The following is a 9,924-nucleotide window of genomic DNA, read 5'->3' as shown; positions in this document are numbered from 1 at the left end:
TATATATATATATAATATATATATATATATATATTCTTATTTGTATAAATAAGAATGAATAACTTCAGACAGTAAAGGTTACTTTTTCTAAGTCCATACAAAACATCATATCCTTTATCCAGTGTGAATGTGAAGGGGGATCATTCCATCTTAATAAGACAGCTCTCCTGGCAATTAATGATGAAAGTGAGAGAATTCTTTGTTTGACGCCAAAGATGGCGGATAAAGGGTTTGACTTGATCTCACAGTGCAAGACGTCAGATATAGTACGGAAGGCTGACGTCTAGAAATTAGCTGGAGAAGGACAAGACCAAAACATGTGGATTTATGTAGCAGGTGAACTGCTATACCTGTCACATGTTGGGTCCATGTTTGGGTAAATGCACACCAGTTTAGCTTTAGAGAGGTGTACCTGGTGGATAACTTTAAATTACAGAAGTGTGTGGTGAGTACACATCAAGGATGAAAACAGAATCCCACACCTTGTTTTTTTTACTGTCCCACAGCCACCCTGATGTAATGTCATGAAAAATGAAACTACTTGCAGTTGAATGATTGACAGATGTAATTCTGAGGTCTTATGTTCAGATGTTCTTTCTAAGTATTGTGAGTTGTTTTCTCAGGTCATCGTTCGAGGCGGCTCAGCAGTGGGCCTTACCTGTTCAGTTCTGTCAGCTCCACAGTCTGGAGCTCAGCCTGATTTATCCCAGGCACTGTGCTGAGGACAGACAATTTGTACACTTTTTATTGTTTGTCCAACTGCACAATTTCCCACCCCAGCAGGTGAGCACACACAGGACACACTCCATCTTTTTAAGAAATGTTACTTATTTCCATTTATTTGAATAACATAAATTGTGCCTATTTTGTAATTATTTGATTAAACCTTTATTTAACTAGATTAGTTCCATTGAGATCAGAGATATATTTTACAAGGGAGACCTGGCCAACACCACTAATACAATTTCCAAGATAAAAGCAACACGCATTAAAACTTGCTCTAAAACACTTTCAGACAATATCACAGTCAAAAAAGCAGTTCAACAGCCAAAAATATTGTATGGGGTTTTTCAACTCTCTTAGTGTCATTTTGATGAACTAAATCCAGAAATCACATTGGTTTTACTCAATCAGGTCAACTTTCTGAACTATGGAGCACCATGAGCATCAAATGCATGACTTGTTCTCACATCTGGATTGGTTTCCTGAGAATCTGATCAATGAGTAGGAGGAGAGATTCCATCAGGACAGAAAAGAGACTGAGAACTTTGCACAATGAAGACGTGATGTTCAGTTCACATGTACTTACCCTTAGTAGTGTTTATTATAGAATATACAGAAATCCAAGTTTGTAACATTTCATTAAAACACCCTGTTAGAAATTTTTTTAACAGAAAAAAATAACTTTTTTAGATGACAAATATTAACAGAAATGAACTGATAATGTTACAAAAATGTCATCAATTTAGTCAGATCAGATTTCTCTAAAGTAAATCAGCTACAATCTAACTAATTATTAGAGGGTATAATTAGGTAGAAAATTGATAGAAAATTTTTATTTTATTATAAACCTACAGTACAGACCAAAAGTTTGGACACACCTTTTCATTCAAAGAGTTTTCTTCATTTTCATGACTATGAAAATTGTAGATTCACTCTGAAGGCATCAAAACTATGAATTAACACATGTGGAATTATTTACTTAACAAAAATGTGTGAAATAACTGAAAATACGCCTTATATTCTAGGTTCTTCAAAGTAGCCACCTTTTGCTTTGATTACTGCTTCGCACACTCTTGGCATTCTCTTGATGAGCTTCAAGAGGTAGTCACCTGAAATGGTCTTCCAACAGTCTTGAAGGAGTTCCCAGAGATACTTAGCACTTGTTGGCCCTTTTGCCTTCACTCTGTGGCCAAGCTCACCCCAAACCATCTCGATTGGGTTCAGGACCGGTGACTGTGGAGGCCAGGTCATCTGGCGCAGCACCCTATCACTCTCCTTCTTGGTCAAATAGCCCTTACACAGCCTGGAGGTGTGTTTGGGTCTTTGTCCTGTTGAAAAATAAATGATGGTCCAAGTAAACACAAACCAGATGGAATAGCATGCCGCTGCAAGATGCTGTGGTGGCCATGCTGGTTCAGTATGCCTTCAATTTTGAATAAATCCCCAACAGTGTCACCAGCAAAGCACCCCCACACCATCACACCTCCTCCTCCATGCTTCACGGTGGGAACCAGGCATGTAGAGTCCATCCGTTCACCTTTTCTGCGTCGCACAAAGACACGGTGGTTGGAACCAAAGATCACAAATTTGGACTCATCAGACCAAAGCACAGATTTCCACTGGTCTAATGTCCATTCCTTGTGTTCTTTAGCCCAAACAAGTCTCTTCTGCTTGTTGCCTGTCCTTAGCAGTGGTTTCCTAGCAGCTATTCTACCATGAAGGCCTGATTCACAGTCTCCTCTTAACAGTTGTTGCAGAGATGTGTCTGCTGCTAGAACATTGCTAGAGCATTGACCTGGTCTCTGATCTGAGCTGCTGTTAACCTGCGATTTCTGAGGCTTGTGACTCGGATAGACTTATCCTCCCCAGCAGAGGTGACTCCTGGTCTTCCTTTCCTGGGGCGGTCCTCATGTGAGCCAGTTTCTTTGTAGCGTTTTATGGTTTTTGTGACTGCACTTGGGGACACTTTCAAAGTTTTCCCAATTTTTCAGACAGACTGACTTTCATTTCTTAAAGTAATGATGGCCACTCGTTTTTCTTTATTTAGCTGCTTTTGTCTTGCCATAATACAAATTCTAACACTCTATTCAGTAGGACTAACAGCTGTGTGTCCACCTGACTTCTGCACAACACAACTGATGGTCCCAACCCCATTTATAAGGCAAGAAATCCCACTTATTAACCTGACAGGGCACACCTGTGAAGTGAAAACCATCTCGGGTGACTACCTCTTGAAACTCAAGAGAATGCAGAGTCTGTGCAAAGCAGTAATAGCAGCAAAAGGATGCTACTTTGAAGAAACTAGAACAGGGGTCCCCAAACTACGGCCCGCCACGTCATTTGGTACGGGCCCCTGAACAATGCTGGATCTGGCCCGCCTTCTAATACCAGAGAGCATTCAGTGTTTTTTTTTTTCATATATTGTATCTTCTTGTTTATATGTGGATTTTTCTTCAACCACCAGGGGGCTCTTGAGCAGATATGAAACTTACTTTCCCTCAATGGAAAATATACTAGTCAGTCCCAGTCACCGTTTCACTCACGGTTTTCTCCATTTGCATTCTGGGTAAAAATCTATGTAAAAGTGTGAATGAATGTGTCGTCGTCATTCAAAGAAAACTCTTTGAATGAAAAGGTGTGTCCAAACTTTTGGTCTGTACTGTATATAACAAGAGTAAACTTAATTTCACTGATGAAATGATCAAAAATAATTTTTCTCACCTGGCCAAATAGTTTAATATGTTGTGTACTTTCTCTTGAAAAAATCAGGACCTTTATTTTAAAAAATAATCTTAATAAAATTGTTTTGCAAAATCCTCACTCATAGTTACACACACGTGTGGGGGTGGGGGAATCTTGAGATTTTCTTTATCCCCAGTGATGCTAAATTTTGTTCCTTGAGCCTATGATGTTTTGTTTTTTTTTTGTTTTGTTTTTTTTCCAATTCAATTCAAAATTAATTTTACTGACAAATCATCTTTGAGTCTTTCAATTTTGTTTCCCCAGGTGAGGTCCCTGGTAGGTCTCTTTGACCCCGTCTTGCAGGCTCACCTAAGCCTCGCATTTCAAGACCTGCAGGTTCACAATCAGACGAGCCGAGACCCTCAGGAACAGTTGGGCTTTTTGAGAACAGACGTGGCCGCTGGGGGCTCTGAACATGGTGGGGAGCTGTTCCAGGTGCTGCTGCAGAGCCAGGAGAAGCAAGTGTCATGGAAGTTTCTCCTACATGAAGCAATAGTTCAACACTGCCCGATGCTGGCAGTACTTGCTGCCTGTCTGCAGGTATCTGGCTCGAACAAACAACTACATGTCAAGTCAAGTTATATTTAAGTTTTACTTGTTGCCATAACACCTGTATTATACTAATAGTAAATACATTGAGTTACTACAAACTGTCCCTATCTGTGTCTCCATCAGTTTGGCACATTTTGTGTTATGAACTAGATAATACATGGTCTTAGACAGAATCTTAATTCTGATCTAGTTGTTGGTTCTTTTTTTCCCATGTAACTGACAGGGAACAGATCTGCTGTCATGTCTGTGTGTGTGGATGCTGACCTCTGTCGTTGACACAACAGAAGAGGCCACTTCACACCTCACCGAAGCCCCCCAGGACCATGAATGGACCCTCCATGACCTGTCAGTCATCTGGAAGACGCTGCTGAGGCAGGGTCACACCTGGGTCCTCCTGCGAGGATTTGAGCTTTTTCAGCAGGTATCATTGACCTACACACTGCAAAAACACCAAGTCTTACAAAGTATTTTTAGTCTCGCTTCTAGTGCAAATTTCTTATTGCACTTGAAATAAGTGAAAAATACCTTACAAGTATCTGTTCAGCAAGATATAGAAGTTTGTGTTCAGTAAATAATTCCTTAATATTGGTGGAAAAAAAGACCTATTCCATTAGCAGATAAATTTACGTATAAGACAATTTCCCTGTGATATAAGTGAAATAATCTGCCAATTTTCACCAATGTTAAGGAATTATTTACTTAAAACAAGATTCTTGCTGATAAGATACTTTTAAATTAGTTTTGTCTTAATTCAAATGTACTAAGATATTTGCACTAGAAACTAGACAAAAATACTTGGTAAGATTGTGTGTTTTTGCAGATTATATCCTAGATTTATAGTAATGTTCATTCTAGCAAACAATCAGTACTACCAATAACAAACACTTTTTTTTCCTCAGGATTGTCCCCTGGTGTTGGTGCTGAGAATGTTCGAGTTGTGTTGCGATTACAGAAAATTCACTGAGGCCAAGACAAAGTTGTTGGACTTTCAGAGGACACTTATTGCTGTAAGTAGGACTGTTGACTGCATTTTAATACAATGTAAGAAAAAAATTCTTTACAGTAATACAGTTTAAACTGTTTTAAAAATCTTTCTCTTTCTGCTCAGAACAATATGTTTTTGGATGTAGCTTTATAATAATAAATGTCTTTAAGAGTGACCACTGCAGACAATGACTTGAACTGTGGGTCATATCAGAACCAAATGAACATAAAGTTCAGGGTGGGAAAAGCAGTCTGTTCTTCCTGTGTTTTTATTTCTCTGCCAAGGTAATAAAATGATGCATTTATTTCATGGGGTATTTTGAAATGGCTTTGTCTTCATGTGCATTTCAAGTAGATTGGGATTTTTGATAAATACTGAAGATTAAATACCACACAACAATTGTTATCCATGAGTTTTAAAGATTATAGTTGGATCCGGTATATGATGAGCTTAGTTGCACATTCAGTTCTTGCATCCGTCATGTTTTTGGGATTTTTTTAATGGGTCAGCATCTCTTTATGACATGTTTATGCACTGTAGAACAGTACTGTGGTAGCAAGGAGAGAGCAAAGGGAGCAGATGGTGGGCTAAGAAATGTGATTGAGCTGACAGTGAAATTAGCTAAAAGAAGAGGGACTGACACTGATCTGTTTCCTTTGGTGTAGCTCAGAAACTGTGGTCCAGAGGCTGCAGGCAGCCTTCCTCTGCAGTGGGTGGAGAGCCAAGCCTCAGTGCTGCTCCTCACCATGCTGCTGCGCTGCTCCTCCCAGTACGACCTTCACCAGCTGCTGCAGCTCCTGGCTGACGTTGACAAACTTCTCAAATCCAATGGTGAGATGTTCAGGGCTGCTGCCTCACAAAGTGATCACAATATACATCTCTTACTGACAGAATCAGCTCAGAAAATGTGGTTTTAATTTGTTTGTTTTTTATCATATATGCCCAGTGCTTGTATGAAAAAAAGCTGGCACCAGATTTCTTCTGTTTTTTCTTCATTTCCGTCACATCATCAAACTGCTTCTTTGTTCAACAATGTTAAAGAGAGCTTGAATATCATGTTTCCATGCTAGGAGAGTCTGATTTTTATTGAGAATCATCATAATTCACAAAAATAAAGGCTCATAAACATCACTGTATATGTAATTACTGTGTTTTGTCTCATGGTGAATTGAGTCACTGAAATTTATAGATTTAGAATTATCCTTAGGTTGCACAGCTCAGTCTGCTCAAATAACTTTTGGAAGCTAAGGATACCCAGGCTTGAATATAGAACTTTAAACATGCTCTGAAAATACTGATGAACAAAACTTTGAAAAAGATCATATCTTCTGAATATACCCCTTGTGTATATTCCTATGTATTCCTATGTGTGTGTGTGCATGTAACTCCTGTTTGTCTCCAGGTCCAGACTTCAGGAAGTTGAGCCAGCTGAGTCAGTTACTGCAAGGATCAGGTGTGACTCTGTCCCAGAGCCTGCTGCAGTGCATTTCCCCCTCTGTCCAGCAGGAGGAGTTTCAGCTGATAGTGGATGCTTTGCAAACTGGAGGATGCTACAGCCAGGCCAGACAGGTGGCAGTGCTGGCTGGTCTGCCTGTTCACCGCCTCCTCATGAGCCAGGTCTGAACCATCAGGTCACACAAGGTTTAGCCTTGTTTTAGTTTCTAGAGTTATGTTTAAAATGAAGGAAGAAAGGACTAAAACTGTACCCAGAGAGAAAAGTCAGACAGTTACTACTTATGGTTATTAATACTAAAGAGATTGCAAAGCACTTTACACTGTGAGCTATCTCTACCAGACTCTTAATACAAATTGCACATTTCTTTTAGTAACTCTACACCTAGTTTGTACAAACTGATCCTTGTCTACAACCTTGTCTACATAATAAATTTCACTTTTTGGCTTTCAAATATCACGTTGCTTCTCCTTCGCACAAGGACAGCTTCCTATTCTATTCAATAGAAAACTTCCTATCTAATTTTTCCCAGTCTCTTCTTCTAGTACCTTTTCTGTCCGGTAACTTATCCATGAGAATGTTTTCATGCTCACATGCAACTTTATGTTTTACGCTACAGCACATGTCTGTAGCGTGTTATTAAATAAGAAGATGTACTTACTAAATAATCAAAGAAATCCTATGAACATCATCCATTCTCACCTCCAGTGGGTTAAAATGTTCCAGATTTTACAATTGCTTCCCTTAAGATAGCTTGTTCTAACTACGGTGGCCTACAGGTGCAAACATGCAGTAAAAGGCAAGAGGATCTACCAACACGTAAAAACAAAAAGCAAATGCAACAGCAAAGCACTGCAAACAACAACAAAGAAATGCTCCAACAACAGAAAATGGAAGCAAAAACTTTCAATTAACAAAATTAATGCAAACAAAAAAGCCATCAATGACAAAACACTGCAATCAGAAGAAAAAGGAGCAAGGGGGAAATAAAACTACAAACTCCATCAGCAAAACAGAATGCTCCAGACCACTAGGGGGAGTCGAGACTCGTTTGTGTACGAAGCATCATAGAATTAATTTCTATGACACATTATGTGTGATACCTTCACACATAAAGTCTTATACACTTACTTTGTTTTGTATATGAAGCTAAAGTTAGATTCTGTTTGTTGCTTCCGAGTCGGTAAATTGCTAAAGGGCTAGTCCACCCAATTTTACACAACATTGAGTGTCTGCTCTCGAATAAAAACTACAATTCTGAGACCCTCTAACTGCGACTAGAATATTCTGGCAGTCATTCATACCCTGTAGCTTTCTTTTGGGATTTCTGTATTTAGAGTTTTGACAATATAACTTGAGGATGGATGAACTTGTTAGTGACAAAAAAAGCTAAATGCTTTGTGTTCTATATCTGCTTTCCCTGCAGCTGCTTCAGGAAGTAAACTTCCACAAGAGCAAGTGGCGGTGGAGACGTTTGGAGACCCGAGTGGCCTTCTGGAAGAAGTGCCACAGGCGACTGAAAGCTGACAGCACTGACCCAGAGTCAGCCGCGCAGTTCTTTTTATCTCAGTCTGACGCCGCCGCCGGCCCTGATGGTGACCAGGCTCAGACAAATGTTTTGGACATCCAGGAATGCTGCTTGCTGCTCCAGCTCACAGCTCACTGGCTTTCTTTGCTAACCCCTGTTCCTGTGGATGAGCTACAGAGGCTGGAGAAAAAGCTGTGGTTCTGTCAGGTCCAGAAGCACATTCTCACAACTACAATAGAGGAAAAGAGCATGTTTAACCTGCTGCCACCAGCAATCACACCTGAAACCAACGAATATGAGATGTTCATGAAGGAGTTTTCGTTCTCTAACATTGCAGACCTGAATATGGAGAAGTACCTGAGTCTGGAGGGATTCCCAGAAAAGCCTGAGGAGTTGGAAACAGAATCAGATTTAAGTTCTGAAGAGAGAAGAGTTTTAGCAATACTTATTGACCAGTTACTAGATAAGGGTAGTATACATGAAGCCAGTCGTGTTTGCCGCTATTTCAATATGCACAATCCAGATGTATGGTTGGTCCTGTGCTGCCATGCTCTGGCATGTGGATTCTTGGTACCGGAACAACAAGGGCAGACCTCAGAACCCATAGAAACAAAGGCTCTAACCCAGTGTATGTTCTTTTTTAACATCTTCCCTAAAATCCTTTCCCTCGTTGGTCCTTTCTGTAATTTTCTTCTCTTGCCCAACCAGCCCCCTCACTCAGCAGTCTGTCCTCATTTGTGATGGTGCCCCTCCATGAAGATGCAGTCACTGTCCAGATCCAGAAACGGGTGGATCAGTGTCGCCATGGGAGCAGCTACTGCAAACAAGTCCTCAGTCTCTACCAGCTCTCCAAGGTCTGCATCCTTTCATCAGTACAAACTTGCACATTTCTATGTTGCTGTGGTATTTTTCTTAATTTTCGGTAATTTCTGCTTCTGTCAAACTGCCTCAAAGCAGCTGTGGTACAATGTACCTTACCATGATCAGAGTGTGAATGAGTGAACGACTGAATGTTATGCTTGGCATCCTCTGGATTATATAAAGTTCTGTACAAGTACAGACCATTTACCGTCACCTTTCAACAGCTGGTCAGCACTTATTTTCTCCACAACTTGGTTGTTTTATTCCTCCGTCTTGCTGCTATACATGTATATTCCTGGAATTTACTTACTAGCTCCAAACTCTGATAAAAAAAAATTTAACTGATCAATCAAGACTCCTGTAAATCTTGTGATTTTCATAAAAACAATTCTAACAAAAAGAACTGTAAGAAGATGGTCACCGGAAGCTGGGGGAGCCCTGCAAGGTTGTTTTGAGGTTACTGACTGGAATACTCTGTGGCAGCCACATTGAGAGGGTGACATTGTCATGACTGTGTCCAACTGTATAAAACTGTGTGGACAACAACCACCCCTACCAGAACAGCTTCCCTAATGACTAACCCTTGATCACCAACTTCATACTTTCAAGTCACAACTCAACATACATCTGTTCAAGTTGGCCTTATCATTGTAATCTTTCATTTATTTATTTTTTCTTCTACATTTGTTTTCTTTTTTAGTGTACACTTGTATTGGTTTTTTTATTGTAAAGTGCTCTTGGGTGTCTTGAAAGGTGCTAGCAAATAAAAATCATCATCCATCATCATTTTAAACAAGAAAAAAAGGGAGACGGGGAATTACTGAAGAATATCTGGAAACAGCTCAGAGAAAAAACTAGCGACAGCAAGAGAAAGTACAGGAGGAAATGTATAGAATTATGCTTGACATATTGTGATAACCTGTTCGAGCGTTTTGTTTGTTAACATTTAAGCGATGAAATTATGCTTAAATGTTGTGGAGATTGAGACAATTTATATAATACATGATAGAGATGTGACGATCAGGTTTTTTCATGCCGATACCGATCACTCATGAGGGCCGATCACCGATACCGATCACT

At 39.9% G+C, this 9,924-nt stretch overlaps 2 protein-coding genes across 3 annotated transcripts in view; one reads left to right on the top strand and one right to left on the bottom strand.

Annotated features, from left to right (window-relative positions):
- The window catches only part of immp2l (inner mitochondrial membrane peptidase subunit 2), a 19,310-nt gene extending 12,062 nt beyond the window's left edge, over positions 1–7,248 (bottom strand). Inside the window, exons 1-2 of the mRNA XM_015022106.1 lie at positions 7,243–7,248; positions 5,538–5,549 (exon numbers count right to left, since the gene is read on the bottom strand). The gene's annotated coding sequence lies outside the window, so the exon portion shown is untranslated. The remainder of the gene's footprint in view (positions 1–5,537; positions 5,550–7,242) is intronic.
- spg11 (SPG11 vesicle trafficking associated, spatacsin) overlaps positions 68–9,924 on the top strand; it is an 18,209-nt gene continuing 8,352 nt past the window's right edge. The window contains exons 1-8 of one of the 2 annotated variants that reach the window (XM_015022097.1): positions 68–783; positions 3,730–4,005; positions 4,241–4,438; positions 4,917–5,024; positions 5,668–5,833; positions 6,405–6,619; positions 7,882–8,611; positions 8,692–8,837. In XM_015022097.1, the coding sequence (XP_014877583.1) occupies positions 589–783; positions 3,730–4,005; positions 4,241–4,438; positions 4,917–5,024; positions 5,668–5,833; positions 6,405–6,619; positions 7,882–8,611; positions 8,692–8,837 (2,034 nt within the window). In that variant the 5' untranslated portion in view covers positions 68–588. The remainder of the gene's footprint in view (positions 784–3,729; positions 4,006–4,240; positions 4,439–4,916; positions 5,025–5,667; positions 5,834–6,404; positions 6,620–7,881; positions 8,612–8,691; positions 8,838–9,924) is intronic. The other variant, XM_015022096.1, reaches the window with a different exon arrangement.

Source organism: Poecilia latipinna, unplaced genomic scaffold, assembly GCF_001443285.1.
Source record: "Poecilia latipinna isolate Pla-1442-1.1 unplaced genomic scaffold, P_latipinna-1.0 Scaffold2932, whole genome shotgun sequence".
Lineage (NCBI taxonomy): Eukaryota > Metazoa > Chordata > Actinopteri > Cyprinodontiformes > Poeciliidae > Poecilia > Poecilia latipinna.
The sequence above is the reverse complement of the archived record's forward strand: the minus strand, read 5'-3'. Positions and strand labels throughout refer to the sequence as shown.